The following is a 24526-nucleotide window of genomic DNA, read 5'->3' as shown; positions in this document are numbered from 1 at the left end:
GAACATCACAATAAGTTCAATGTTCATCAGCGGCCTTTGCAGTCACCGGATCTGAATCCAATAGGATGGGTAGCTCTGGGATGTGGGAAAATGGGAGATTCACAACATGAGAATGCACCAGAAAAATCTGCAATAATTTAGATGCAATAATGTCAACATGGACCAGAATCTCAAAGGAACGTTTCCAACATCTTGTGGAATCCATGTCATGAAGAATTTAGGCTGTTTACAGAGAGAAGGGAGGTCCAACCCAGTATTACTATAGTGTTCCTAATAAAGTGCTGAGTGATTTTATACATATACATACATATATACACACACACATAATATACACATATATGTGTAAGATGTATATATATATATATATATATATATATATATATATATATATATATATATATATATATATACACACACACACACACACACACACTCACACACATATATATGTGTATATGTGTATGTGTGTGTGTATATATATATATACATATTATAATATGTATATATTATTTTCCCATATATATATATATGGGAAAATAATGCCAAATTGGAGTTTGTATTTTGTTTTTGGCACAAAATCGTAATTACACGCTGTTTCTAAACACACGTCTGAATCCATCAAGGGTTATCTAAGGTAACTTCTTCCCTGCATGTTAGGGATTTGGAATACTGCGCGCTCTCGTTTGAACACTAGAAGGCGTTATTTGAAAAAAACAACAACAAACAAACCACACAACAAAACAACCAAAAAATAAAAAGCTTGCCAGTACGCATGCGCAGTGAAAATCAACTCTGGGGACCAAGCGACGCATGCGTGAAAAAATGTCGCGCATGCGCGGTGCGCGGCGGTTAGGAGACGCAGCTCGGGTGGTGACAGACTCGGGGAAGAGCTAACAGTGAACGGCGGACGCGCGATTGGCAATGGAGAGAGAGGGGACGGTACGGGGAGAGGGATCATTCTGGAGCCACGAGAGCATGTCGGTGATACCGAAAGACGCCGTTTGCACGACTGTTCCTTTAGTGATCTTTGGAAACACACGTAGGAAAGATTAAGTGGACGACGCTGCTGATCTCTGGGAAAACGACGGCGCGTTTGGTTTGGACAGATTAACATTAGTAAAAAAAAAAAAAGGGGCAGAATTAGGTGAGCAGTCATTTTGGCTTTCAAAGGTTGCAAAGCAAGACAAAAACAGCTAGCCCACTGTGGAGCACACACACACACACACACACACACACACACACACACACACACACACATGCACTTCCACTTTGTTTCTCATGTGCATGTGTCAGTGTTTTTGCTAACAGATCATTACCCCGGGTTGCTTTCACTGGGCTTTTTGTTCTCTTTGCATGTCTGTAAGTCGTGTTTACTGCAGTGCTTGATTGGAGCTTAGTTTGCAATTGCAGTATTATGAACACGCTAATCTAGTCGGCCTCGGTGCTGTTTGCTTATTTATTATTTCACCTGGTAGCTTAACTTCTTACTAGTTTGCTTTATTATCATTAGTGTCATGTTTGGATTCGGAAATGTATTTGAGTTTCCGGCATGTTGCAGGAAGCCAGCACGATAACATGCCCGGACTGGTCTCACCCCACCTCATATCAGGCGTCCGAGCATTGTGGTGTATTATTTATGCATGTCCAGCTGCTCCTAAATCATGGGGCCAGGTGACATATTGTTTATGAGTGTGAACTTGGATGACCTCAGTGACCCAGTGAGAATGTAGCAGTGTTGAGCAGCTTGTGTGCTGCAGAGGAGTGCAGATTAGATCAACACACTGATTTATATCATGATGATGATGATGATGATGATGGTGATGGTGATATTTCCCACATGTAGCACGGTGATGTGTCGAGAGCTGTAGGAGTCTTTTGCATTCATCAGTCCCTGGTGTCATGTCATGCCAGTTCAACTTTCACTTTTAACATGTGTTCACACCCCTTGAAATGCATTCAACACGGTGCACATGATCATATCGTGGTCATGTCTTTATCTGTTTGTTCTTCTGCAGGACAGCCTGGAAGCTTCGTGGTGCGGTTTGCAATTTGTGATTCGCCTGTAATAATTATATGAGCCCAGATCATTATTCAAACAACTGTAATTCAGAGTGTTGTCTTTTTAAAAAATGTTGTTTTTTTTTTTTTTTAAATTTACTGTTCTGTTTACGCTTTACCGGCTGAGCAGGTAGCTCCATCCCAGCCTTTTCCCCCCCTAAAAGGCTCACAAGGAATATGAAACAGTAAGAAGAGAGGCACTGGAGTCGGTTCGAGAGAACGAGGTGAAGCTGTCAGGGGTTTCACTGCAATTCACGTTCACCTTGTAGGTGTCTTGGATGAGTGTGTCTGATTTTCGCCTCATGAATGCCTTATTCAGATTATTAGCAATGCAGATGGGTCAGAAACTCTTGACAGATAACTATCTTTGACCAGCACTTCATAAATTGTTTCCACCTGCTTTAGTGCTTTATCTCCTGCAAAAGCACCATGTGTGGGAGAGAGAAGATTGATGGAGAGGCAGACTCTTTGTCAGGGTGGGATGTACTATCTCACTGAAGAGAGGGGATGTATTTTCATAAGTGATACCTGTGAGAGGTATAATGTCTCTTCTGTGTGCAGCATAGTCAGTAAGGGGTTCTGTTGAGAATCAGGTTGTGTGTGCACGTGTTTCTTTCTATGAGTGTCGGGGACCATGTTTTCACGGAGTATATGGACTAATGGAATGGAAGCGAGAGAAGGATGTCCCTTTTGGTGTAACCTCATCGTGTGCCTGTGTTAATGAGCTTCAGGGATCAGTGTGTTAAACACCCCCCTCGGCAAACCAACAGATGGACCAAGCTTAATGTAGAGGCATTTATAAGAGAATAAACTGAAAGAATGAGAAGCCGCTCGTTCCTCGTTGTGCGAATGTAAGCAGTTCTTCGCAGGGATCTTTGTTTTAGCGTTAGGTAGCGCAAATGTTCACCATTTCCATTTGAATGGTGTAGGGTTAATATATATATTTTTTTAAATCCAACATTTTATTCCTGCTTTTAGGATAAGTAAAAAAAAAAAAAATGCCATTAACTGAGCACATGTCTGCTATTGATACTATTGAGGCATTCTCTGTCCAAGTCATATGTCAGTCCTTGCAGGATTTTGCGATTTTGCACGGATCAATTCGTGCAAAATCAAGCAAACTCCGCAATTTTCGGAGGAGCGTGCAATTTTTTCGAAATTACCTCGGGTTTTCCGCAGATTTGGGCCAAGACGCGTCACGTGACGCTCATTCACCCTTTGATTCACATGCACACACGAGTACAGCTAAAAGGTCTCACTTACCAACAAACATCGCCGTGAAAGACCTTGCAAAACCATTTTGTGCGATTGCAATTTCGCAAATTCAATTAGTTTCCCGCGAGAAAAAGCATAAAAAAAAAAATTCTGCGCTTCGCACTTAAAGAAAAAAAAAAGGGAAAAAAGAAGCAGCCTTTTTTTTGGCCGCAACAATCACAATCAAACTCCGTGAAATCCTGTACGGACCACGAGATGCTGTAATAAAGGTAATATGTTGTGTTGTGGGGGGGGGGGGGGGGGGGGGGGAGGTGTGTGTGTGTGGGGCTGCACAGGTGCACACATGAGTCATGTTCTTTAGCTTCTTAGAATTAATGTTAATTCAAGATCACTTCCTAACACTCTCTCTTTTCTTTTCCTGTCAAGTTCCTCAGTATGAGTCGAGATGGATGGAGAAAGAAAGCCAGTGAAGGTGATGGTTGGGGAGGAAGGGTAAGACACGGTCGATTGTCTGAAAGGACATATTGCTCATTGTTGATGTATTACACATTGATTGGCATGTTTAAACCTGACTGCAGCACTAAACGTTTCTTATAAAAATGACTTTCACATAGGCTGCTCAAATCCATTTTTGGCACATCGATTAAAAGAGAAAAACATTCTGCAGAAACGCGCGCGGAGTTAACCGTCCTATCATATCGGGTGGGGAAAAAAGTTACATCCGTTATGTTCCGGGTCAGAATTACGTCCACGGTTTAAATACTCACAGAGACAGTAAAGAACAGCTTGAAATGAGGAAAGTCAAAAAATTTCAAAGAGGAAAAAGAGAGATTAAGCAGTGTTTCAGACTTCTCACATGTGGAAATGGGTCAACTTGACCCATGATATAATAGAAGGGTTAACCAGTCTCACTAATTTCGATTAGACTCTGTTCACTTCTGTATGTGCTTTCAAGTCCGTTTCAAATCCTGGGCATGCATCAAATTCGATTTCATGGACTAAAACCAGCAGGTTGGGTACCTGTGTCTGGAGCAATAACCAGATTTCTTTCTTTGCATTCTTTATTTTGAAATCTCTTCCGGTTTTGTCGCTGTTGTCTGTGCCAAATTCACTCAGAATCATTACCCATGTAAAACGTAACGCGGGGCGAAATCTCCGCACCGGTGCAAGACCAGATGATCTGCATTTTTAAAATGTAACTCGTATTCCAAAATACACTTGAAAATCGTGTATTTTAACCATGTATCTACCAAACGTGCATTTGAAGTTTATTTTGAGAACGCAGTTGTCCTCAGGTGCCCCGTGTCCGAAAACGATGGCTCCGTTAAAAATGTTCACGTGAATTGAGAGTTTTTGGTACGGTGCTACAGGCAGAGGTTGCCTCTGTATATCGGGCTTTTCCCTCTTTTGTCTGTTTATTGCTTCAGACTCAACTCCCGAATCCCTGAGTTCTTGCCGTTACCATGGCAACATGGAGCCGCCGTGCCAGCGGGCTCGCGCCTCCGAGCGCGTTGAATGTGTGAGGCGTAATCAGACGCTCGTCAGCCAGACACTGCCCAGTTTGTTCATTGTGTGTATTTCTGTCTGATTCAGCCAGATCATTTCGGGAGCCGTCACCTGCTCGAAGGTTTCTCTCTTTAAACGTGAAAGGGACTTGGTTATTGTGTATTAGAGAGTGCTTTTGTATCAGGTGATTCTGTTCAGTGAATGTGTATGTGTGTGTGTGTGTGTGGGGGGGGGGGTTGCAGGGGGGCTACATGGCTGCTAAGGTCACTAAGCTGGAGGAGCAGTTTATTCGGGATGCTCCCAGGGAGAAGGAAAAACAGGGGACCTCATCCAGCATCTTCAGTGGTGTGGCTATCTATGTTAATGGATACACAGGTCAGATAAAACACTGTTTACTTTCTGGAGTCCAACTGGCACCTTTTGTAAAGATGGGTAAAGATTCTTTAAAAATGTGACAACTGGAAAAAATGAGAGGAATATAAACATTAATTGAAGAAGAAGGAAAAAAACCATTTTTTATTTATTATTATTATTTTTTTAAAAATACAAATAATGTCACTAATGCATTGAGTACATTGTCCAACCTCTATTTTCCACAATACAACACACGGTCTTCTCCTATAATGCTTAACGAGATTGGAGAATACAGACGAAGGAATCTGAGAAAAGTCCTCGATACACAATCTCTCCAGATCCTCCAGGCTCCTCAGTCCTCTCTTGTGGACACCTGGTTCCAGTCAAAGTTCCAGTAGCATGTAGCAAACTCCTGTCACTTACATTTGTGCTTAGATTTAAAAAAAAATAAATAAATAAAAATTTCTTCTGATGGATTTTCTTCTGGCATGCCGTCTAGATAGTTTAAATTCTAATATGTTTAAATATTTTCCATATGAGAATGATTTCCATAACCTTTTAGCCATCCTTGCTAAGGGTGCCAATAATTCTGATGTTGGGTGTGTGTGGATATGTGTATGTGTGTGTGTATATAAAATATATATATGTTATAATGTGTATGCGTGTGTGTGTGTGTGTGTGTGTATATATATATATATATAAATAATACACGTGCATCTCAAAAAATAATTCCGTAATTTAATTGAAAAAGTGGCACTTTCATATATTCTAGATTCGTTAGACATAAAGTGCAAATATTTCAAGACTTTTTTGTTTCAATCTCGATGATTACTGCTTACATCTCATGGAAATGAAATAATCCAGTATCTCAAAATATTACAATAAAGAATTTATAATTACATTTATACTTGCAGGTTTTTGTGATGTAAAAAAAAAAAGAAGAAGAAGAAATCTTTATAAATCATGCCAGATCTTTTTACACATTTAATGTCATATAGCAATCAACAAAATTCAAGTGAGAAAAACAAATAAATGTTTTAGGGGGGAAAAAAAACCCAAACACCTTCCCGGTTCACGAGTGCGCACACTCCTTAACTGATACTTTGTTAAAGCACGTTTGTCTTGTGATGCGTCACCCGGTCCTTTTGGGTGAGTCTACCAGCTTAGCACTTGTTTTGATTTGGCAATTTTATTCAACTCTTCCTTGCAAAAAAAATGCTCCAGATCTATCGAACTGCGAGGGGATCTCATGTGCTACGCCCTCTTCGAGTCATTCCGCAGGTTTTCGACAGGATTTAGAGCTGGGCTCTGTTTGGTGCCAGTGCAAAATGTTGATCATCTTCTGTGTGTATAAAAATAGATTGGTATTTGGAGCTATCATAATACCCTCTATCTTGACTTGAGCTCCAGTCCCAACTGAAGAGAAGCAGCTCCATAGTATGATGCTGCCACCACCATGCTTCACCGTGGATATAGTATTCCTTGGGTGACATGTTTTTGGGCTAAACATATACTTTTTTTAGAATTATGCCCAGACATATCTACCTAGCTCTCATCAGACCATAGCATATCGTGCCACTTAGTTTGGCAACAGTTAGGTGGACTTGGTGAGAGAGAGCTTCGGTCTAGCCACCTTACCCCACAGCCACAGTGACCTTCTCGTGAATACAATAAGATTGTTGTCACATGCAGGGAGTGAGCAGAACTTGTCAGATATTCATGCAGCTCCTTTAACGTTGCTGTAGATCTCTCTTCAGCCTCCCTCATGAGGTCTTGTCCTTTTGCCGATTTTGGAGGGACGTCCTGCCCTATTATAAAAGGGTGTGCACACTTGCGCAACCAGGTGTTCTTTTCCTTTTGCGTCCCAAAATGTTTCTATTTGGTTTGATCTATTGTGTTTTTTTTTTTATTTATTTTTTTTACTTCACATAAAACTGCAATTATAACAAGGAGTGTGTAGACTTTTTATGTCACCATGTGCGTGAGTGCATGCGTGTCCAGAACTGTGCAAAAGTCTTGGACCAACCTACGTTTTTATATAAATACAGTCACGAGGCGCAATTTTCTGCCTTCTGCATTCGTGTACAAGATTTGATTGGATATTTTCAGGGAATATTTTACTGTCGCTTTATATGGTCATTATTTTGACACTTTGCCTGAGACTTTTCCGTCCTAAGACTTTGCAGACGCCCATGTGAAAACGAGTGTGGATTTCTCATTCGTGCAGAGCCCAGTGCGGATGAATTGCGCAGACTAATGATGCTACATGGAGGACAGTTTCACGTGTATTACTCGCATAGCAAAACTACGCACATCATCGCCACCAACCTGCCTAATTTCAAAATAAAGGAACTGAGAGGGGAGAAAGTAGTACGACCAGAATGGATCACTGACAGGTGTGTGTCTGGCTGTGTCTCTGTGTGGTTTTAACTTGTTAACTAGGCGAGTCGCGCTGTGTCCACGCTAATCCGGATACATTTGAACCGTGACTGAGAAAACAAGATAATAAAAACAAACAAACAAAAAAACGATGACGTATTTTAAGTCACGTGACCCGTTAAACTCAAAACAAACAAGATGGTACTGCAGATATTGTGCCTTCTGTCCAGTTTGATAGTGCTGTTAAAGGCTAATATCACTTTGTACAACGTTCAGATTGCATTTTTAAACAAACGCCCGACGGAGATGATGCAGACTAAAGCTCATTACATTTTTTTACGCATGTGCAGTATAGTATACAAGCGTTTTCAGACATTTCAGTGTGGACAAGTAATGCAGCTTTCAGATCTATCCGGATTAATGTGGACGTAGCCTCAGTGTCCGTGTGTGTGTGTGTTTTGTAGTTAACTAGCCAAGTACGTTAGGGCCATTTAGGAGCATGCCTGGTCCTGGTTTATAAAATGCAATTTCAAACCTCTCTGCTTACACAGCTACATTTACCTTCTACCTACACACAGACATCTTATATCTGTGATGCTTTAACAAATTCTATATAAAAAAAAAACAAAAAAAACAGTTGTTTTGTAGTTGTTATTATTGTTGTTTTACGCTGACACTATTTGAAAATTCTATTTGTTGTGTTTGAGCCTGTTATTTAGTGTGTGTGTACACGGTAAAGCTTTGTGTTGGTCCGACTGTTTCACCTTTAGCATAAAGGCAGGACGGCAGCTCTCATATTTGCAATATCAGCTATATGCAAAGCAGAAGGGGTTAAACTTTACCAGTGTGCGACCTCGGCAAGTGCAGGAGCAAGCTGGGTCCGGTCAAGGGCCATCCCAGTTCAACCTGAACCTACCACAACCAAGCAACCTCCATAATTTCTCAAACCCAGCTCTCACGGTTACTCAATCAGTGCAATCCAAATCTACAGAGAAAACCAATCAGCAGATGGTAAACAGACTGTAAGTAGAAGCTTTGTATGTATTATGTATGTGCGTCTTTCGAGAGGCTGTCATGTCTTCGTCTTGGTCGCGGAATATTTCCTCCCTTCCTGACCTATTTTTGCTTTGCGACAGGAATGGCTCACATCTAAGTTTCTCTAAGGAGGAAGGTCCCAAACTTAATGGAGTACATGATGGATACAGTTCTGCGGTTACTTTTCTTAAAGGCTCAAAGGACCATCCGCAAAAAAATGGTTATGTTCATCCTCTGAATGGTGCCTTAAAACAAAACAATGTTTCTTGTTTAAAATCTACACACCAAGGAGCGGAGTTCAGGTACCCTCAACCAAAAGCTGAAGAAATGGGGACGTCTAGCTGCCCTTCTTCTGGTGGTCTTGCGTCGGACTTGACGGCATCCGTAGCCAGCACCTCACTAGCACTCAGCCCATCAAGGCCCACTCGTCATGAGCGAATCTCTGATTCTTCCACGCTTTCAGAGCCGCCCTCAGCAACGGTCACAGCTATTCAGGAAAAGCAAGCAGATTCCGAACGGTCGCTTGGCCAGGATCAGATTAGCCGAGTCAGACTGAACGGGAGTCACCATATCGCGTCTGATGTCACCCTAACAGCCAAGCAGTCAGCACAGGGCTCAGAGACCGGGATTATCTCCGAGTTCTTCTCTCACTCACGGCTACATCATATATCTACGTGGCGGAATGAGTTCTCCGAGTATGTCAATACCCTTCAGAGCAGGCGGCGGGCTGCCGGGGGGACCGTGTTCTCTGGAAAAGATAAGCTGAAGAAGATTAGAACTGACCACTGTGCAGGTAACGTCACTAAATGTCCATTATGCATTTTATTTGTTAATGAGCCGTACTGTGAGCCGGTGGCCGTCCGCAGTGCCTGTCTTATTGTCCGTTATCCTTCTCACTTTAACAACTTCTACTCGGACCAGGCTTGTCACGGTGTCCGTCTCACAGTTATTCACGACCTGTGATTGGACTGTTCCAGAAATACCGATTAAATTGCATTTCTCGCTACCTTTTTCTTACCCCATTGGTTCTCGCCCTTTTTGTATCCGACTACAGCTCAAAATATAGGTCGGATTTAACAACCCCCTCTCTCTGGACTCCCCAAGAGTCCTACAACATACAACACAACCTCCGCGTCTCACACGAACTGTACTGAAAGTATTTACATTACCTCTGCTGGCACACCTAGCACGTTCGAAACTTTATAATACACAACGGCTATAAAATTCACGGAAGAATATGGCGTTCCTGGCCCAGACACCGAACAAAATTAGTCACGGAATAGTCGATCGGACGTAGATGTAGAAGCCTAAGGTTTACACCCTAATTCTCAATGCCTTGATAGTCTTGTACATGGTCTTGTGTGATCGTGATTCTTTGCTGTACTCTTGTAGGTTGTTGTCTGATGATGGGATTGTAAGGAGAAGGCACTGTCTGACTATATATTTACTGTCTGAGTGAAACCTTTTTGTTTTCTCCCTAGGTACCTCATTTATGCCTGCTCCTCAGGTATGTCAGTCCTGTATTCTGCATGTGGACATGGACTGCTTCTTTGCGTCGGTGGGGATTAGACATCGCCCTGAACTTCAAGGTGACGGTCACACACGGTGGAGCAGATGCGACAGAGCATATTATACTGTACATGTAATAATTATGTGGTGGAATTGCTGATCATGCCATTCTTTTTGTTGTTGTTGTTTTTTTGTTGTTTGTTTTTTTTTGCATTAAGTGCGTATTTCATGTGTACTCTTCTCACTCCAGGGAAACCCGTGGCTGTGACGAGTAACCGTGGGCGTGGCCTTGTTGCTCAGCGTCCTGGTGCCAACCCCCAGCTGGAGTTCCAGTACTATCAGAGGAAGCGGAACCAGCACAGAGCAGGTGATTTTTCCCGTTTGTGCAACTTCAACATAGACGGTCAAACTTGTCTGTGAATGTTTTCGCTTCGGAGATAGAAACAATAGAATACAGCTCTCTTATATCTGCAGCACTTTGATTGGTTGATTCAACTTGATTGACTGAAAGGAGCCTTTTAGTTGCTTTTGGAAGGATTTATGACAGCTAATTGTTATAATAGACTCTGAAATAAACAGGGGAGGCTGGTACTCGGTAGTAAAGTGGAAATGGGACTTAATGTTGAAATCAGGGCTTGGTATGGATGCTTTTCTTTTCTAAACAGACCGTTTTTTCCTTTTGTAGAAAGTGCTTATGATTGTTTTGCTGTCTGATCTCTTAGGAAGAACGGGTGATGACATTGAGCTTACCCCTTCTCCAGAGACTGAGGAGACTGGTAATAATAGAGTGGAGCATGACCAGGCTGCTCTCTCTATGGCAGAGATTGCTTCCTGTAGCTATGAGGCCAGGTACTCAAAAATATTCATTTATGTGTCACCAGGCTCCTACGAATTTAAAGCAGTAAATTTACTATATGTTTATTATCGCTTGTACGTAAAAATCGATACGTATCTTTACAGACGGGCGGGTGTGAGAAACGGCATGTTTTTCGGTCAGGCGAAGCAGCTGTGTCCTGAGCTGCAGTCAGTTCCCTATGATTTCCATGCATACAAAGAGGTGGCACTGGCAATGTATGAAACTCTGGCCAGGTATACAACACTGACCCAGCGCGTGCTAATCTCTGACATGCTAACAATATCGACATCAGTTCTACATTACGCTGTAATAAATGCTCACTCTGGTTTTTGTAGTTATACGTATAACATCGAGGCTCTGAGTTGTGATGAGGCCTTACTGGATGCCACATCCCTCCTGGCAGAGCTGGGGGTCACCCCTGATGAGCTGGCCACTGCCATCCGTGCTGACGTGAGGGAGAAGACCGGCTGTTGTGCCTCCGTCGGCATGAGTGAGCAAGCGGTTTTTAACTAATGAGAATTAAAAACCATCAGTGTTTGATTTATTTTTAATGCCTTATTAATAATCATAATACAAATGATGCTTCCTGTCTCTCATCAGGCTCCAACATCCTCTTGGCTAGGATGGCAACCCGGAAAGCAAAACCAAATGGCCAGTATTTTCTCAGACCGGAGGAGGTGGATGACTTTATCAGAGACCAGCCTGTCACTAGCCTGCCTGGTAAATGCACTGTGGACATGAAGTCCCTTCATGCACATAGAATCTCAGTTTACACCACCGGTCAAAAGTTTGTGGACGCTCGACTGAAATGTTTCTCACGATCTTAAAAACCTTTTGATCTGAAGGTGTGTGTGATTAAATGTTTGAAATCGGTGTCGTAGACAAAAATTTCATTGTGCCAGCATATTCATTTCTTTCATTAGAAAACATTTTATTTACAAAAAAAATATATATATTTTTTTTTAAACGGCCGACTCGGAGCGAAATATTCCGAAAAGCAGCGGATAAGAGTCCGGCGTCGGTGGGAACTCCTTTAACACTGTTTAAAAAGCATCTCTCGGAAATTCCTCAAGAGATCGGTTGAGAAAACGCCAAGAATACATTTCTGGAAATTCTGGGGAAAAAGGGTGTCTACTTTGAAGATGCTAAAACACTAAATTATTTCGATTTATTTAGGATTTTTCATCAAAACATAACTCCCATTGGTCCATTTGTGTTATTCCAGAGTTTTGATGACTTTATTATTATTATTCTAAAATCAGGGGTAGTGTATTATACACAGTTATGGAATGGTGTGTGTGTGTGTGTGTGTGTGTGTGTGTGTGTGCGCACTTGCATATGTGTAGGGGTGGGACGCTCTATAAGCAGTAAGCTAGCCTCTCTTGGTGTGACTACTTGTGGGGACCTGCAGCAGTTGTCCATAGTGCGCCTGCAAAAGGAGTTTGGCCCACGGACAGGACAAACTCTCTTCCGCTTCTGCAGAGGGCTGGATGACCGGCCTGTGCGCAGTGAGAAGGAAAGGAAGTCCGTGTCTGCCGAGATGAACTACAACATCCGCTTTATAAACGTGAGCTCAGTCATGGAGTCATTCCACCTCTCAAATTCTTCCCTATCATTTTCTCTTGCTGTACGTCATGTATCCGAGATACTTAACGAACTCTATCTTTAGATTTCCTTCGAGATGTCTCGATCCTCATAATGTAGACGACTCAAGACATATAGTTATTATCTGCTTTATCTATTGATTCCTTGTAGGTAGAGGAGGCAGAAACGTTTCTGACTAACCTGTCTATGGAGGTACAGAAAAGATTGCAGGGGGCAGGACTTCGAGGTCGCCGAATTAACCTGAAAATTATGATGCGCAAAGCAGGCGCTCCTGTGGAGCCTGCCAAGTATGGAGGCCATGGCATCTGTGACAACCTGGCAAGGTGGCCTAAAATAAACTTTCTAATTTTAGAAATATACGTTATATATTCTGTTGTTCATTTGTTTTAGGGTGTTGTCTGTGAGTGTTACTGCTCTGCCTTTGCAGGTCTGTGTTACTACCTCATCCCACAGACTGCGGGCAGCTCATAGCAGCTGAGGTCATTAAGCTCTTCCGTGCCATGAAGCTTGCTGTTACAGACATGAGAGGAGTGGGACTGCAGGTGCATCTGCTGGAGAGCTCACACTCGGACGCTGGCCCGTCTCGCTCTCGCACCATCAGAGAATTGTTCAAGCATAGCAAAGATGTTCAAAAAGCAGGTCTGGGATCTAGGATCTAGGTGTTTTATTTAAATTCTTTAAAGCCTGACCTTCAATTATCAATGGTTTCTTAATTTTTTTTTTTTCTTCAGATTTGTCTAGAATGTCTTCCAATCAAAAGGAGATTTGCTCTCCTGCCACAACCGCCTGTACTTTTTCCGATTCGATGCCTGGTACAAGTAAGGGAGGACCTTCTGCCACACACTCACCCAGCCACTCTCGAGCGGACCTCAACCTCAGCATAGAAGTGCCATCTCCTTCTCAGGTTAGAACATCCTATTCTGGTTGTAGCCCATTATGTTGACAGAGCACTGCTCATCCACAATTCATCCACTTTCTCACAAGTCTGTCTTGCTTTCTTCAGGTGGATCATTCTGTGCTGGATGCTTTACCTCCAGAGTTGCGTGAACAGGTAGAGCAAGCATGGAACCACAAGCAGGTACCAGATACCTCATTTCACGCAGCCACACCCCAGCAAAACTTTAGTGTAGCACCCTCTGTGCTGCTCCACCTCCCTGACCAGCCTGGGCAAACGGGCAGCACAGGCATCATACTGGAACTTCCCGACTTCTCGCAGGTATGTTTTAGCTGACTTGTATCAGGATTTCATGTTTAAATCAGATGCACATGGTGGAATAATATTTCATGCCTTGGTTTTTTTTTTTTTTTTTAAATGCAGTATTTATTTATTTGTTTGTTTGTTTGTTTATTGACATTTTTGACCTTTTGCTTCAACAGGTCGATCCAGACGTTTTTGCAGCACTGCCCAGGGAATTACAGGAGGAGCTACGCTCAGCTTACAGACGCAGAGAAAATACTCAGGCTCAAGGTATTATGAGTTAGCAAAGAGAGAGTGCGTTATACAAGTTTAGGCAACACCCTACTCATTACTCACTCAATTCTGTTAGTAGTGGAGCAGAGGAACCCGCTCCTCCAACTGAAGCAGACTGTAGTTGGCAGGACAAAGCGGCGCTACAAGAGGAAAAATGCCAGTCCCGCCAAGAAAGGAGCTAGTCCGTTAAAGAGACTCATCCCAGGAAACAGTCCTGCAAAATCCAGTCCCTCCAAAACTATCCCACTCTTACTAAAAGACAAAGAAGCCCTCTCTGGCTTCAAGGTAGATCTACACCTTGCATTTTTACACTTTCTCACTGTAATGACTCAGTAGTGTTGTAATCCACACACAGTACTTTGTGGTAAACCTATATTTATTTTGACCGGACTTGTACGTTCATGCAAGTATACCTTTGATTACGAGTTCCAACTGTTTATATGATATTAATCTGATTGTCTGTTATTAGATTGAAAATGAACCGCCTTCGTCCTCTCTGAGCCATCGAGCACCCGACGCGCTATCCAGATGCACTCCTCGCCCTGTCCCCACCCTAGCTGGGGCTTTTGAACTTGTCGATGTCAGAGCCCTGCTGCGGGAGTGGGTTACTACCATTTCAGGTAAACGTGAAACGCGAACATGCATGGTTCACGTTTCCGGCTGATAATCAGACCAGTCTTGTTTAACCATCTAGCAAGATGGGAGATTGCTGATAACACAGATGTTTTAACCCTGTAGAGCCTATGGAAGAGGACATTCTGCAGGTGGTAAAGTATTGCACAGAGCTAGTAGAGGACAAAGACCTGGAGAAACTTGACCTGGTCATCAAATACATGAAGAGGTAAAATGAATTATCTCTGGCTTCTGATAAACCGTTACTTTTGTCTTTCCTGTCCCCGGAGTTGGAGAGTGGAATTTCAATTAACCTTTTGGCTCAGTATATTTTTTTTTCTTCTCATTTTTTTTTTGTGCTTTTTGTCAGGTTGATGCAACAGTCAGTGGAGTCTGTGTGGAGCATGGCCTTCGATTTTATACTGGACAACGTGCAGGTGGTGGTGCAACAGACCTATGGCAGTACCCTGAAAATAACATAAGCATTTGTGAGGTATGTTCCTGCTTCTGACACTGTGACAGCTCGAACCTGCCCTCTCGCCAGGAGATTATAGAAGCAAGATTCAACACTGGCAGCTGCTTCTCTGTATCTCCCTGTTGCTGTTGTACGACTGCACTCTTCTTTTGGATCAGGCCTTTCTCTAAGGACACAAAGAAGGTGTGTCATTGGGCTTAAATAACGACTACATTTTCAACAACAGATTATTTTTGTAGCAACAAGACAAGGATTTTACAGCAGCAGCAGTTTGAGACGCATGTCTGAGTGCAGAATGACACCGTGTTTTAGGCTGGTCGTAATACGATCTTCAAAAACTATCCTGATGTCAACATGCCACTTCAGAGGAACTATCTGAATGTTTTGCCCTGGCTGCTCTGCTCTATTTCACAACGAGTGCTATACTAACACCAGACATATATGTGGCAAACATGGTAGCAAAGTAAAGGGTGACTAAGGATTTTTCCTCTAAAAAAGGTCAAGCCTAAGGTTTGACAAAAACAAAACAAAAAACTAGCATTTTGTAACTCTCAAGTGCCAGATTTTGTAACTGTATCATGTAGATAAATACATGTATGTAGATGACAATATTTCTAAATATTCTTTTATTTGTTTGTGTATATAATGTTTACAACATTTTGTCTTGTGTAAGAGAGAGAAATGAAGAATAATATAATTGTAATTAATCATTTGCCAAAGTCCTTTTCAGATTTTCAGACCATTTCATCATGTATCTGTATGATAAGCCCATAGACCAGCGTGGAGTTTTGGGTAGCCTATATATATATATTAAAAAAAATAAAACATCAGAATAACACTTCGTAATTAAGCAGATTTGGATGTGTGTTTTGAAAAGAAAAGATGGGCGTTAGTAATCTGCTCATAGTGCACTTGTTGTATTCTTTTTATTCTGCCACGAGTATACATAAGGGAAGGCCTGGAAATCTATTTGGTCAGCAAAATCTGTCTCAAATGACTGACCTGTGCCTGAAGACCTGAAGCTGTGACATCATTTGTATGTTTTTTTTAAAAAAAATTTGTTAATAAACTTGGATATCTGCTCTTATTAATTCATGCAAGTTGTTTATTTGACAGTTGATAACTTTTGGACCAGAAATGAAGGAGAGCCAACGGGAATTTGTTAAAGTCATCCCAAAGATTGTCATTGTCCCGTAGTGACGAATAGATGCTTCATTATTAGTTGCTCTAATGCAAAAGTCTGGGCGTTCAAAACGTTACTCGCTTAGAAAGGATTTGACATTTACAGGGGTTCTCAAACGTTTTGAGCCAGGATCCCCTTTAACTGTAAAAGAAATTCCACAAACCCTCTAAGCACAGATTTATTTATGAACATAGAACTACTCGCATATTAGTCTCATTAAATTATTATTTACCTGGCTACTCGTTTTTGAGTTACTGGGGTTTGGATTAAATTCATTCAATTCAAGTGACCAGTCAAATCGAGTGTCCTGACATTTCATCCTACCTGTTAGATTGTCCTACCAGGGCTTACTGCGCATGCGCAAATCAATATTACGTCATAGGGTATTTTGCACTGTAAAATCATCCCACCTGTTTATTTTATACTGGTAGGGCAGTCTGACAAAGTAGGACAACTCACACCGGCAATAAAATCTCAATAGTAAATATAAAACTGTGATAAGGGTGAGTTGTGATTTCCACTACCATTTGAAACCCACTTTCAGAACCACTCTTTTACATAATCTTATCTAGGAGCAACTTGTTCCAGTAAGAAGGTGCTGTGGCTGCAGGTTAAAGAGGGTTCAGTAGGAGAAGACACCGTAAACACTGGTGTTAAGCAGAGCTGGTATTTCTTGCCAGATGTAACTGAGGACCGAGAAGTTATTGCCGCTGTTAGAGTTTGATTCCAAGCTAGTACTATTTTAGACGTAGTTGGCTTGTCTATTTTTAATCCTATCTGGCAAGAGCTCCACATCAGGCGCCATCTTGCTTCTTTTTAGCGAATATCTCGCGCGAGGCATTCTGGGATTTTGTCGAAGGGTTCTGCGTCATTGTGACCCGAGTCTAGCCGCGCGCGCCGGTAAGTTAGCTAACCGATTCGTTAATAAGGATTCCTTTCTTCTGTGTAATATTATTAAAGGTATATATTTTCTTGAGTTATACACCGACACTTTTTTTTTATGACAGACAGGAATATCGTTTATCCAGCTTTTTATATTCTGCCGAAAACTGGTTAGCAAGCTAAGCTTGGCAACGTCATGGCTTGGTTCTAATTTGCTAGCTCATTTGGTAAATTTAGTGCAATTGAGTTGAGAGAGAGAGAATTTTATATATATATATATAATATAGTAGTCGTTAATGAAGGTCGTTAGGCTGTCAGAGTCTCCACTAAGATGGACTTATAATAGCCACCATTCTTCTTTAACCTAGCCGCTGTTCATTTTTGAGGCGGCTAATAAGTTAGCCGCCGCACACTAAAAGCTTAGCTGACAGCCGAGGTACCTCGCTATGATGTCTCCCACCTGCAGATTTGTCCACGGAATGGTTTTAGCCGTTGACAGATTAATTTTGCTCCCAAATGAGTCATAACTCTGGGTTAGAGGGACGCACTGTAACCATGGCAACAGCTGCGCCGTTAGAGTGTCTAAGGTGAGGTGCTAGCGCTGCTGTATTGTTCTGGATAGATTCTCTCTCTCTCGCTCATACATACGGATTAGCATGTTTAGCTCTCATTACTTTAGATTTTTGGTTTCCATGGACACGACGGGTCCAGGAGTTAACAGTGAAGAAACATGTCGAATCCAGATGTGTTCTGCATGATGTACTGTATTTAAACAATCCACTTCGTATTGTGCTGTTTGTTTTGTATAAAATGCTGATCAGGATCAGCTGAACTCGATTTTGGATCGAGGTGGCAAGAAGAAAAGATGCGACTGAGTCTGAAATAGGGGCTGGATGGCAGGAGCTTCGTCGTCTGCGCAGTGATTAAAGTAACATCTAGAAGAAGAAGAAGGCTTTATTGGTCACATATACATTACAGCACAGTGAAATTCTTTTCTTCACATGTTCCGGCTTGTTAGGAAGTTGGGGTCAGAGCATAGGGTCTGGCATGATACGGCGTCCCTGGAGTAGAGAGGGTTAAGGGCCTTGCTCAGGGGCCAAACAGTGGCAGCTTGGCAGTGCTGGGGCTTGAACCCCCGACCTTCTGATCAGTAAATCAAACCCTTAAACATTGAGCCACCAGTGCCCTGAATCTACATTCATTGAAGAACATCAGTGACTGTGATGCTCGTATATTAGTGCAGTATATAAGGTTAAAAAAAAAAAAAACATAAGAGTGACTGTTCTGTAGGTGATTGAGAATAATGACCGTGCAGGATGTGAACAGAGTGTCAGCGAGAGCTAGGGGGAGCCTGGAGCCTATCGCAGGCAGGCGGGATACACCCTGGACGGGGTGCCAACCCATTGAAGGGCGCATTCAACCACTACGGTTAATATTGAAATGCCAATCGGTTTTCAACACCTGTCTTTGAACTGGGGGAGGAAACCAGAGTACCCAGACAAAACCCCTAAAGCACGGGGAGAACAATCAAGGATTCAACCCCCCAACCATGGAGGTGCGAGGCAAACGTGAGAGATGTGGGAGAAAGTAGAATATTTTTAGATAGTACTATAGTCAGATGAGTCATCTTTCGCCGTTTTCTCAACAAATGGATGAGTGCATTTGTGATGTACAGCAGTGACCCAACAGCTTTTCATTTTGTTTATCATCTGTCTGAAACATCAAGGGCGGGACAGCACTGGGCTTTTCGAATTGCAGTCAACATCACACACAATTTCATGGCATAAAATACACCAACGGAGCAGAAAACACGGCAGATTGGTCTGAAAGCAACACAGATACTCAGCATTGGTACATGCCTGTCTCGTGTAACTTTTTCTTTGTCTTCTGCATCACTTCAGAGAGAAAGAAGAAATGGCCAGTCAGTCAATGGACATCGTAGCAAAGGCGCTGGAGCAGCAAATGCTGCACTCAGCACGGATCGTTGAGGAGCAGATAGACGTTGAGCTGGACAAGCTAGATCGCATGGATGAGGACGAACTTCATTGTCTCAAGGAAAGGAGGCTGGAGGCTCTCAAGAAAACCCAGAAACAGAAGCAGGTGGGCACTAGGAGATACATAAATGTCTATATGTAAGGTCATTTAGGTTATGTTTTATACTCTGGGGCAAAAAAATGGCAAGGTTATTTTAAAATGCATCCGTGTTGCATATTATTCAAAGTTAGGACCCACTTTGTGTCTACCACAACCTGTCTGTTTTCTGTAGGAGGCAGTTAAAGCTGAACGTCTACACTGACTGTCTAGAAGACCTCATTATTTGAGAGAAAAAAGTAAAAATAAGTTATTCTGTTTTAAATTATGTGGTATCGGTCTTTTTATTAATTTTTTAATGCACTTTTTTTGTTTTTATATTAGTGTTTATTACTTGTAGTGTTTATTATACTTATACCATGGTCTGTCTCAATACTCGATTCTGATTGGCTGGAAGGTGTGCGTTCAACCCCCCGCATAATGCACAGGTAGTTCCAGTCCGTTTAATAACCGTTGTAAAATAATGTGCAGCATGTACAGTGAGGGGAAAAAAGTATTTGATCCCCTGCTGACTTTGTATGTTTGCCCACTGACAAAGAAATGATCAGTCTATAATTTTAATGGTAGATTTATTTGAACAGTGAGAGACAGAATAACAAGAAAATCCAGAAAAACGCATGTCAAAAATGTTATAAATTGATTTGCTTTTTATTGAGGGAAATAAGTATTTGACCCCCTCTCAATCAGAAAGATTTCTGGCTCCCAGGTGTCTCTTATACAGGTAATGAGCTGAGATTAGGAGCACACTCTTAAAGGGAGTGCTCCTAATATCAGTTTGTTACCTGTATAAAAGACACCTGTCCACAGAAGCAATCAATCAGTCAGATTCCAAACCCTCCACCATGGCCAAGACCAAAGAGCTCTCCAAGGATGTCAGGGACAAGATCGTAGACCTACACAAGTCTGGAATGGGCTACAAGACCATTGCCAAGCAGCCTGGTGAGAAGGTGACAACAAATGGAAGAAACACAAAAGAACTGTCAATCTCCCTCGGCCTGGGGTTCCATGCAAGATCTCACCTCGTGGAGCTGCAATGATCATGAGAACAGTGAGGAATCAGCCCAGAACTACACGGGAGGATCTTGTCAATGATCTCAAGGCAGCTGGGACCATAGTCACCAAGAAAACAATTGGTAACACACTACGCCGTGAAGGACTGAAATCCTGCAGCGCGCGCAAGGTCCCCCTGCTCAAGAAAGCACATATACATGCCCGTCTGAAGTTTGCCACTGAACATCTGAATGATTCAGAGGACAACTGGGTGAAAGTGTTGAGGTCAGATGAGACCAAAATGGAGCTCTTTGGCATCAACTCAACTCGCCGTGTTTGGAGGAGGAGGAATGCTGCCTATGACCCCTGGAACACCATCCCCACCGTCAAACATGGAGGTGGAAACATTATGCTTTGGGGGTGTTTTTCTGCTAAGGGGACAGGACAACTTCACCGCATCAAAGGGACGATGGACGGGGCCATGTACCATCAAATCTTGGGTGAGAACCTCCTTCCCTCAGCCAGGGCATTGAAAATGGGTGAGGATGGGTATTCCAGCATGACAATGACCCGAAACACACGGCCAAGGCAACAAAGGAGTGGCTCAAGAAGAAGCACATTAAGGTCCTGGAGTGGCCTAGCCAGTCTCCAGACCTTAATCCCATAGAAAATCTGTGGAGGGAGCTGAAGGTTCGAGTTGCCAAACGTCAGCCTCGAAACCTTAATGATTTGGAGAAGATCTGCAAAGAGGAGTGGGACAAAATCCCTCCTGAGATGTGTGCAAACCTGGTGGCCAACTACAAGAAACGTCTGACTTCTGTGATTGCCAACAAGGGTTTTGCCACCAAGTACTAAGCCATGTTTTGCAGAGGGGTCAAATACTTATTTCCCTCATTAAAATGCAAATCAATTGATAACATTTTTGACATGCGTTTTTCTGGATTTTCTTGTTGTTATTCTGTCTCTCACTGTTCAAATAAATCTACCATTAAAATGATAGACTGATCATTTCTTTGTCAGTGGGCAAACGTAGAAAATCAGCAGGGGATCAAATACTTTTTTCCCTCACTGTAGACAATTGTAAACATGGTAACACAGTTACAGTCTCATACAGTAGTTAAACTCACAGCTTCATTATTAGTAGAGATACAGCACAGGCGCAGGTAATTCACACGCACACACCTCTCTCTCCTTTCTCTCTCTTATAACTGTTTATTATAATTCATTCAAATAAATGTAATCTTATGACACTACTTCATCCCTGTGTATAATTTGGAGCGGGCAGAATTCTAGATCTACCGACTCGTATATCAAATAACTAATACATTATGTAGAGGAAAAAATGATGGAATCAACAACAGGAAAACCAACAAAGAAAAATCACAATTAGTACTTTTGTTCCTCCTCCTCGAGCTTTTATGACGGCCTGCATTCTTTGAGGCAGGGACTTCACTAATGATAAACAATAAGCCGGTTCCAACTTTCTCGAATAGCGGTCGACAGATCAGCTTTGCAGGACGGAGCCTTGTCATGGACCAGTTTTTTTTTTTACATTTCCATCATACATTTTCAGTCTGATTGAGATCCGGACTGTTTCATTGAGTTGATATGCCTTTCCTGAAGAAAATCTTTAACACTTTTTGCTCCGTGGTGAGGTGCATTATCATCCTGAAAAATGACCTCATCATCACCAAACCTATAGAATTCAAATTTCAATTTAAATCCCATTTCATTCAGACGATTTCTTAGAGTTACAATCACAAACATCGACTCCTGTTTCTGCCCATCGTACTATTTTCAAGGCGTATCGCTTTGAGTTTTCTATCCTGACGCTTTGAAGTCTTCCTCGGTCAACCAGTATGTTTTCCTTTGATAACCTTCCCATTTTGTTCATACTTGCACCATATTTTAGACCCAGCTAACTGGGGACAACCGACATCTTTTGCCATCTTTCTATTGTTTCAATCGACGAGTCTCTTGTTGGGGCCATGTTTCCTTTTTAAAAGTCCAAGGTTATAATTCAATAACTCAAATCATTTCATTTAACTTGTTTGAGGTATGTTTCAAGAAGCCAGAATGTTCACCTATTTATCAAAAATTGTTTTGTGTCATATCTGTGATTTGTTTATTTGCAACAAAGTAAAAAACCAAAGCGAGGATCCTCCAAGTGTGGTAATTTTTTTTTTTTAAATGGTAAAAAAAATTTAAATATAGATGAATAATCAGTAATAATGACATGTAAACACTTTTATTGTTTTTCTCCTTAGGAATGGCTCTCTAAAGGCCATGGTGAATATCGAGAGATCCCAAGTGAGAAAGATTTCTTTACTGAAGTTAAAGAAAGCAAGAATGTGGTTTGCCATTTCTACAGGGATTCCACTTTCAGGTACATTTTGTGTTAATAGGTCACACTTTTTTCAATCAGTTAATCATTAATGAATTAACAATTAATCTCTTGTATGTCTCTTGTTTAAGATGCAAAATTGTGGACAAACACTTGAGTGTCTTGGCAAAGAAGCATTTGGAGACAAAGTTCATCACATTAAATGTAGAGAAGGCTCCCTTCCTAACCGAGAGGCTTCGGATTAAAGTTATTCCTACACTAGCACTGGTGAAAGATGGGAAAACGAAGGACTACATAGTAGGCTTCACTGATCTAGGTAACACTGATGAATTCACAACTGAAATGCTGGAGTGGAGACTGGGCTGTTCAGATATCATCAACTACAGGTAGGCAGAACATTTTCTAAATACACGTGTGTAATTTATATCCCATATCCTCGTAGATATCGTGGCTGAATTCTCCGAAACTTTATTTCCTTCTTCTAGTGGAAATCGCTTGGAGCCACCTACGCTTGATCAGAAACCAGGGACAAAGTTCACCAAGCTGGAGAAAAAGACGATCAGAGGGAAAGCTTATGACTCAGACTCTGATGAAGATTAGAAAACGTTTTCCACAGGCCTTCCTAGAGTCTTTGTAAAACTAACTTAGGTTTGTTCCTCTGTCTTCTTTGTATACCTCAATTTCATTTCATTTCCATGTTTCCTATTAAACCCTTGCTTCATGAAAAATGTGCTTTCAAAAACACACGACTGCATTTTCCTTTATACACCATTTAGGCAGGGACGTCTTTACTCCAGTGGTCTTGTCTACCCGGATTCGAACTGAAAGAAGTGGAGCCTTTGCACTTTAAATAACAGCATTGCGTATTGGACAGAGTAAAAAAAAATAAAAAATTCCTAACAGCATATGTACAGATCAGAGCAATCGGCACAGATGTTTGAATCGGTGAAGCTGATGTTTCCTGAATTCTGGCAGTAGCAACGCTCACTTATTTCAAAATGGCTTTATTTGAGTTTAAAGTGAAAGGTTGTGACCAGGGTGATGGGGACTCGTGTGGTAATAAGCATGAGGTACTTAAATGTGTATTTTTATGATGTAATTCTATTTGGTTCCTGTAATTAATTTATTACTTTCACATCACATTCGCCCAAAACTAGAGTTCAGCTCTAGGGCTTCATGAAGATCAGAAAAGTGCCAAGAAGTTACCATTACTGTAATCACCGCTGTTTGATCCGTGTGAATAGAAACGACATTTCGATTTCCTTTATTTTTTTATAGCACTAAATGAATACGCATTAAAAGAAACTCCAACGCTTCACTGTCGATGTGCGACTTGTCCTTTTGTTTACTCTCCTGTCAATATAAGTGTGGATGAACTAGTAGATGCAAGTTCAATAAATTCAGTGAGAAGTTTTAATTTTGTCCATTAAAAAAAATGTAGTAATATGCTTACGGTAACTTGCGAAAGTATTCACCCCTCTTGGCTTTTTTCTTATTTTGTTGCCTTACAACCAGGAAATAAATTGGATTTTTGGGGGGGTTTGTATGATTTTGCTTTACACAACCTGCCTACCACTTTGAAGATGCAAAATATTTTTTTTTTTTTATTGTGAAACCAACAAGAAATAAGACTTGAGCGTGTATAACTATCCAGCTCCTTTAAGGTTGATGGGTTCTGCTGGTGTACAGCAATCTTTAAATCATACCACAGATTCTCAACTGGATTGAGGTCTGGGCTTTGTCTAGGCCATTCCAAGACATTTAAATGTTTCCTCTTAAACCACTCGAGTGTTGCTTTAGCAGTATGCTTAGGGTCATTGTCCTGCTGGAAGGTGAACCTCCGTCCCTCGAATCTCTGGAAGACTGAAACAGGTTTCCCTCAAGAATTTACCTGTATTTAGCGGGATCCAAAATTCCTTCAATTCTGACCAGTTTCCCAGTCCCTGCCGATGAAAAACATC

At 41.7% G+C, this 24526-nt stretch overlaps 2 protein-coding genes across 8 annotated transcripts; both read left to right on the top strand.

Annotated features, from left to right (window-relative positions):
• The first annotated feature begins 847 nt into the window (after positions 1-847).
• rev1 (REV1 DNA directed polymerase) lies at positions 848-16162 on the top strand. 4 transcript variants are annotated; one of them, XM_017470113.3, is made up of 22 exons: positions 848-1144; positions 3700-3765; positions 5022-5154; positions 7361-7529; positions 8283-8534; positions 8649-9340; positions 10029-10136; positions 10307-10423; positions 10779-10905; positions 11017-11145; positions 11248-11402; positions 11513-11632; positions 12259-12479; positions 12668-12840; positions 12945-13156; positions 13249-13421; positions 13521-13733; positions 13895-13985; positions 14068-14273; positions 14458-14608; positions 14727-14829; positions 14971-16162. In XM_017470113.3, exons 2-22 carry the CDS (start codon positions 3709-3711, stop codon positions 15080-15082), a joined length of 3714 nt encoding a protein of 1237 aa, XP_017325602.1. In that variant the 5' UTR covers positions 848-1144; positions 3700-3708; the 3' UTR covers positions 15083-16162. The 4 variants fall into 4 exon arrangements, with proteins under 4 accessions (XP_017325602.1, XP_017325599.1, XP_017325601.1 ...); XM_017470110.3 differs by having other exon boundaries at positions 14065-14273; XM_017470112.3 differs by lacking the exon at positions 848-1144 and adding an exon at positions 1211-3542 and having other exon boundaries at positions 14065-14273.
• A 468-nt stretch (positions 16163-16630) lies between these two features.
• On the top strand, positions 16631-23888 carry txndc9 (thioredoxin domain containing 9). Of its 4 annotated transcripts, XM_017470118.3 has the most exons (6): positions 16957-17158; positions 19042-19240; positions 22489-22607; positions 22697-22951; positions 23051-23213; positions 23342-23888. In XM_017470118.3, exons 2-5 carry the CDS (start codon positions 19055-19057, stop codon positions 23163-23165), a joined length of 675 nt encoding a protein of 224 aa, XP_017325607.1. In that variant the 5' UTR covers positions 16957-17158; positions 19042-19054; the 3' UTR covers positions 23166-23213; positions 23342-23888. The 4 variants fall into 4 exon arrangements, with proteins under 4 accessions (XP_017325605.1, XP_017325607.1, XP_017325604.1 ...); XM_017470116.3 differs by lacking the exon at positions 16957-17158 and adding an exon at positions 16631-16761 and having other exon boundaries at positions 23051-23888; XM_017470115.3 differs by having other exon boundaries at positions 16960-17158; positions 23051-23888.
• The last annotated feature ends 638 nt before the right edge of the window (positions 23889-24526 follow it).

Source organism: Ictalurus punctatus, chromosome 6 (genome assembly GCF_001660625.3).
Source record: "Ictalurus punctatus breed USDA103 chromosome 6, Coco_2.0, whole genome shotgun sequence".
NCBI lineage: Eukaryota > Metazoa > Chordata > Actinopteri > Siluriformes > Ictaluridae > Ictalurus > Ictalurus punctatus.
The sequence above is the reverse complement of the archived record's forward strand: the minus strand, read 5'-3'. Positions and strand labels throughout refer to the sequence as shown.

Excerpts from the sequence above, each read along its gene's own strand:
- rev1 (XM_017470110.3), top strand. The coding sequence starts at position 3,709 with ATGAGTCGAGATGGATGGAGAAAGAAAGCCAGTGAAGGTGATGGTTGG. Across the intron at positions 11,633-12,258 it reads GCCTGTCACTAGCCTGCCTG|GGGTGGGACGCTCTATAAGC; the intron begins GTAAATGCACTG and ends GCATATGTGTAG. Across the intron at positions 12,841-12,944 it reads ATCTGTGACAACCTGGCAAG|GTCTGTGTTACTACCTCATC; the intron begins GTGGCCTAAAAT and ends CTGCCTTTGCAG.
- txndc9 (XM_017470116.3), top strand. The coding sequence starts at position 19,055 with ATGGCCAGTCAGTCAATGGACATCGTAGCAAAGGCGCTGGAGCAGCAA. Across the intron at positions 19,241-22,488 it reads AAACCCAGAAACAGAAGCAG|GAATGGCTCTCTAAAGGCCA; the intron begins GTGGGCACTAGG and ends TTTTCTCCTTAG. Across the intron at positions 22,952-23,050 it reads TCAGATATCATCAACTACAG|TGGAAATCGCTTGGAGCCAC; the intron begins GTAGGCAGAACA and ends TCCTTCTTCTAG.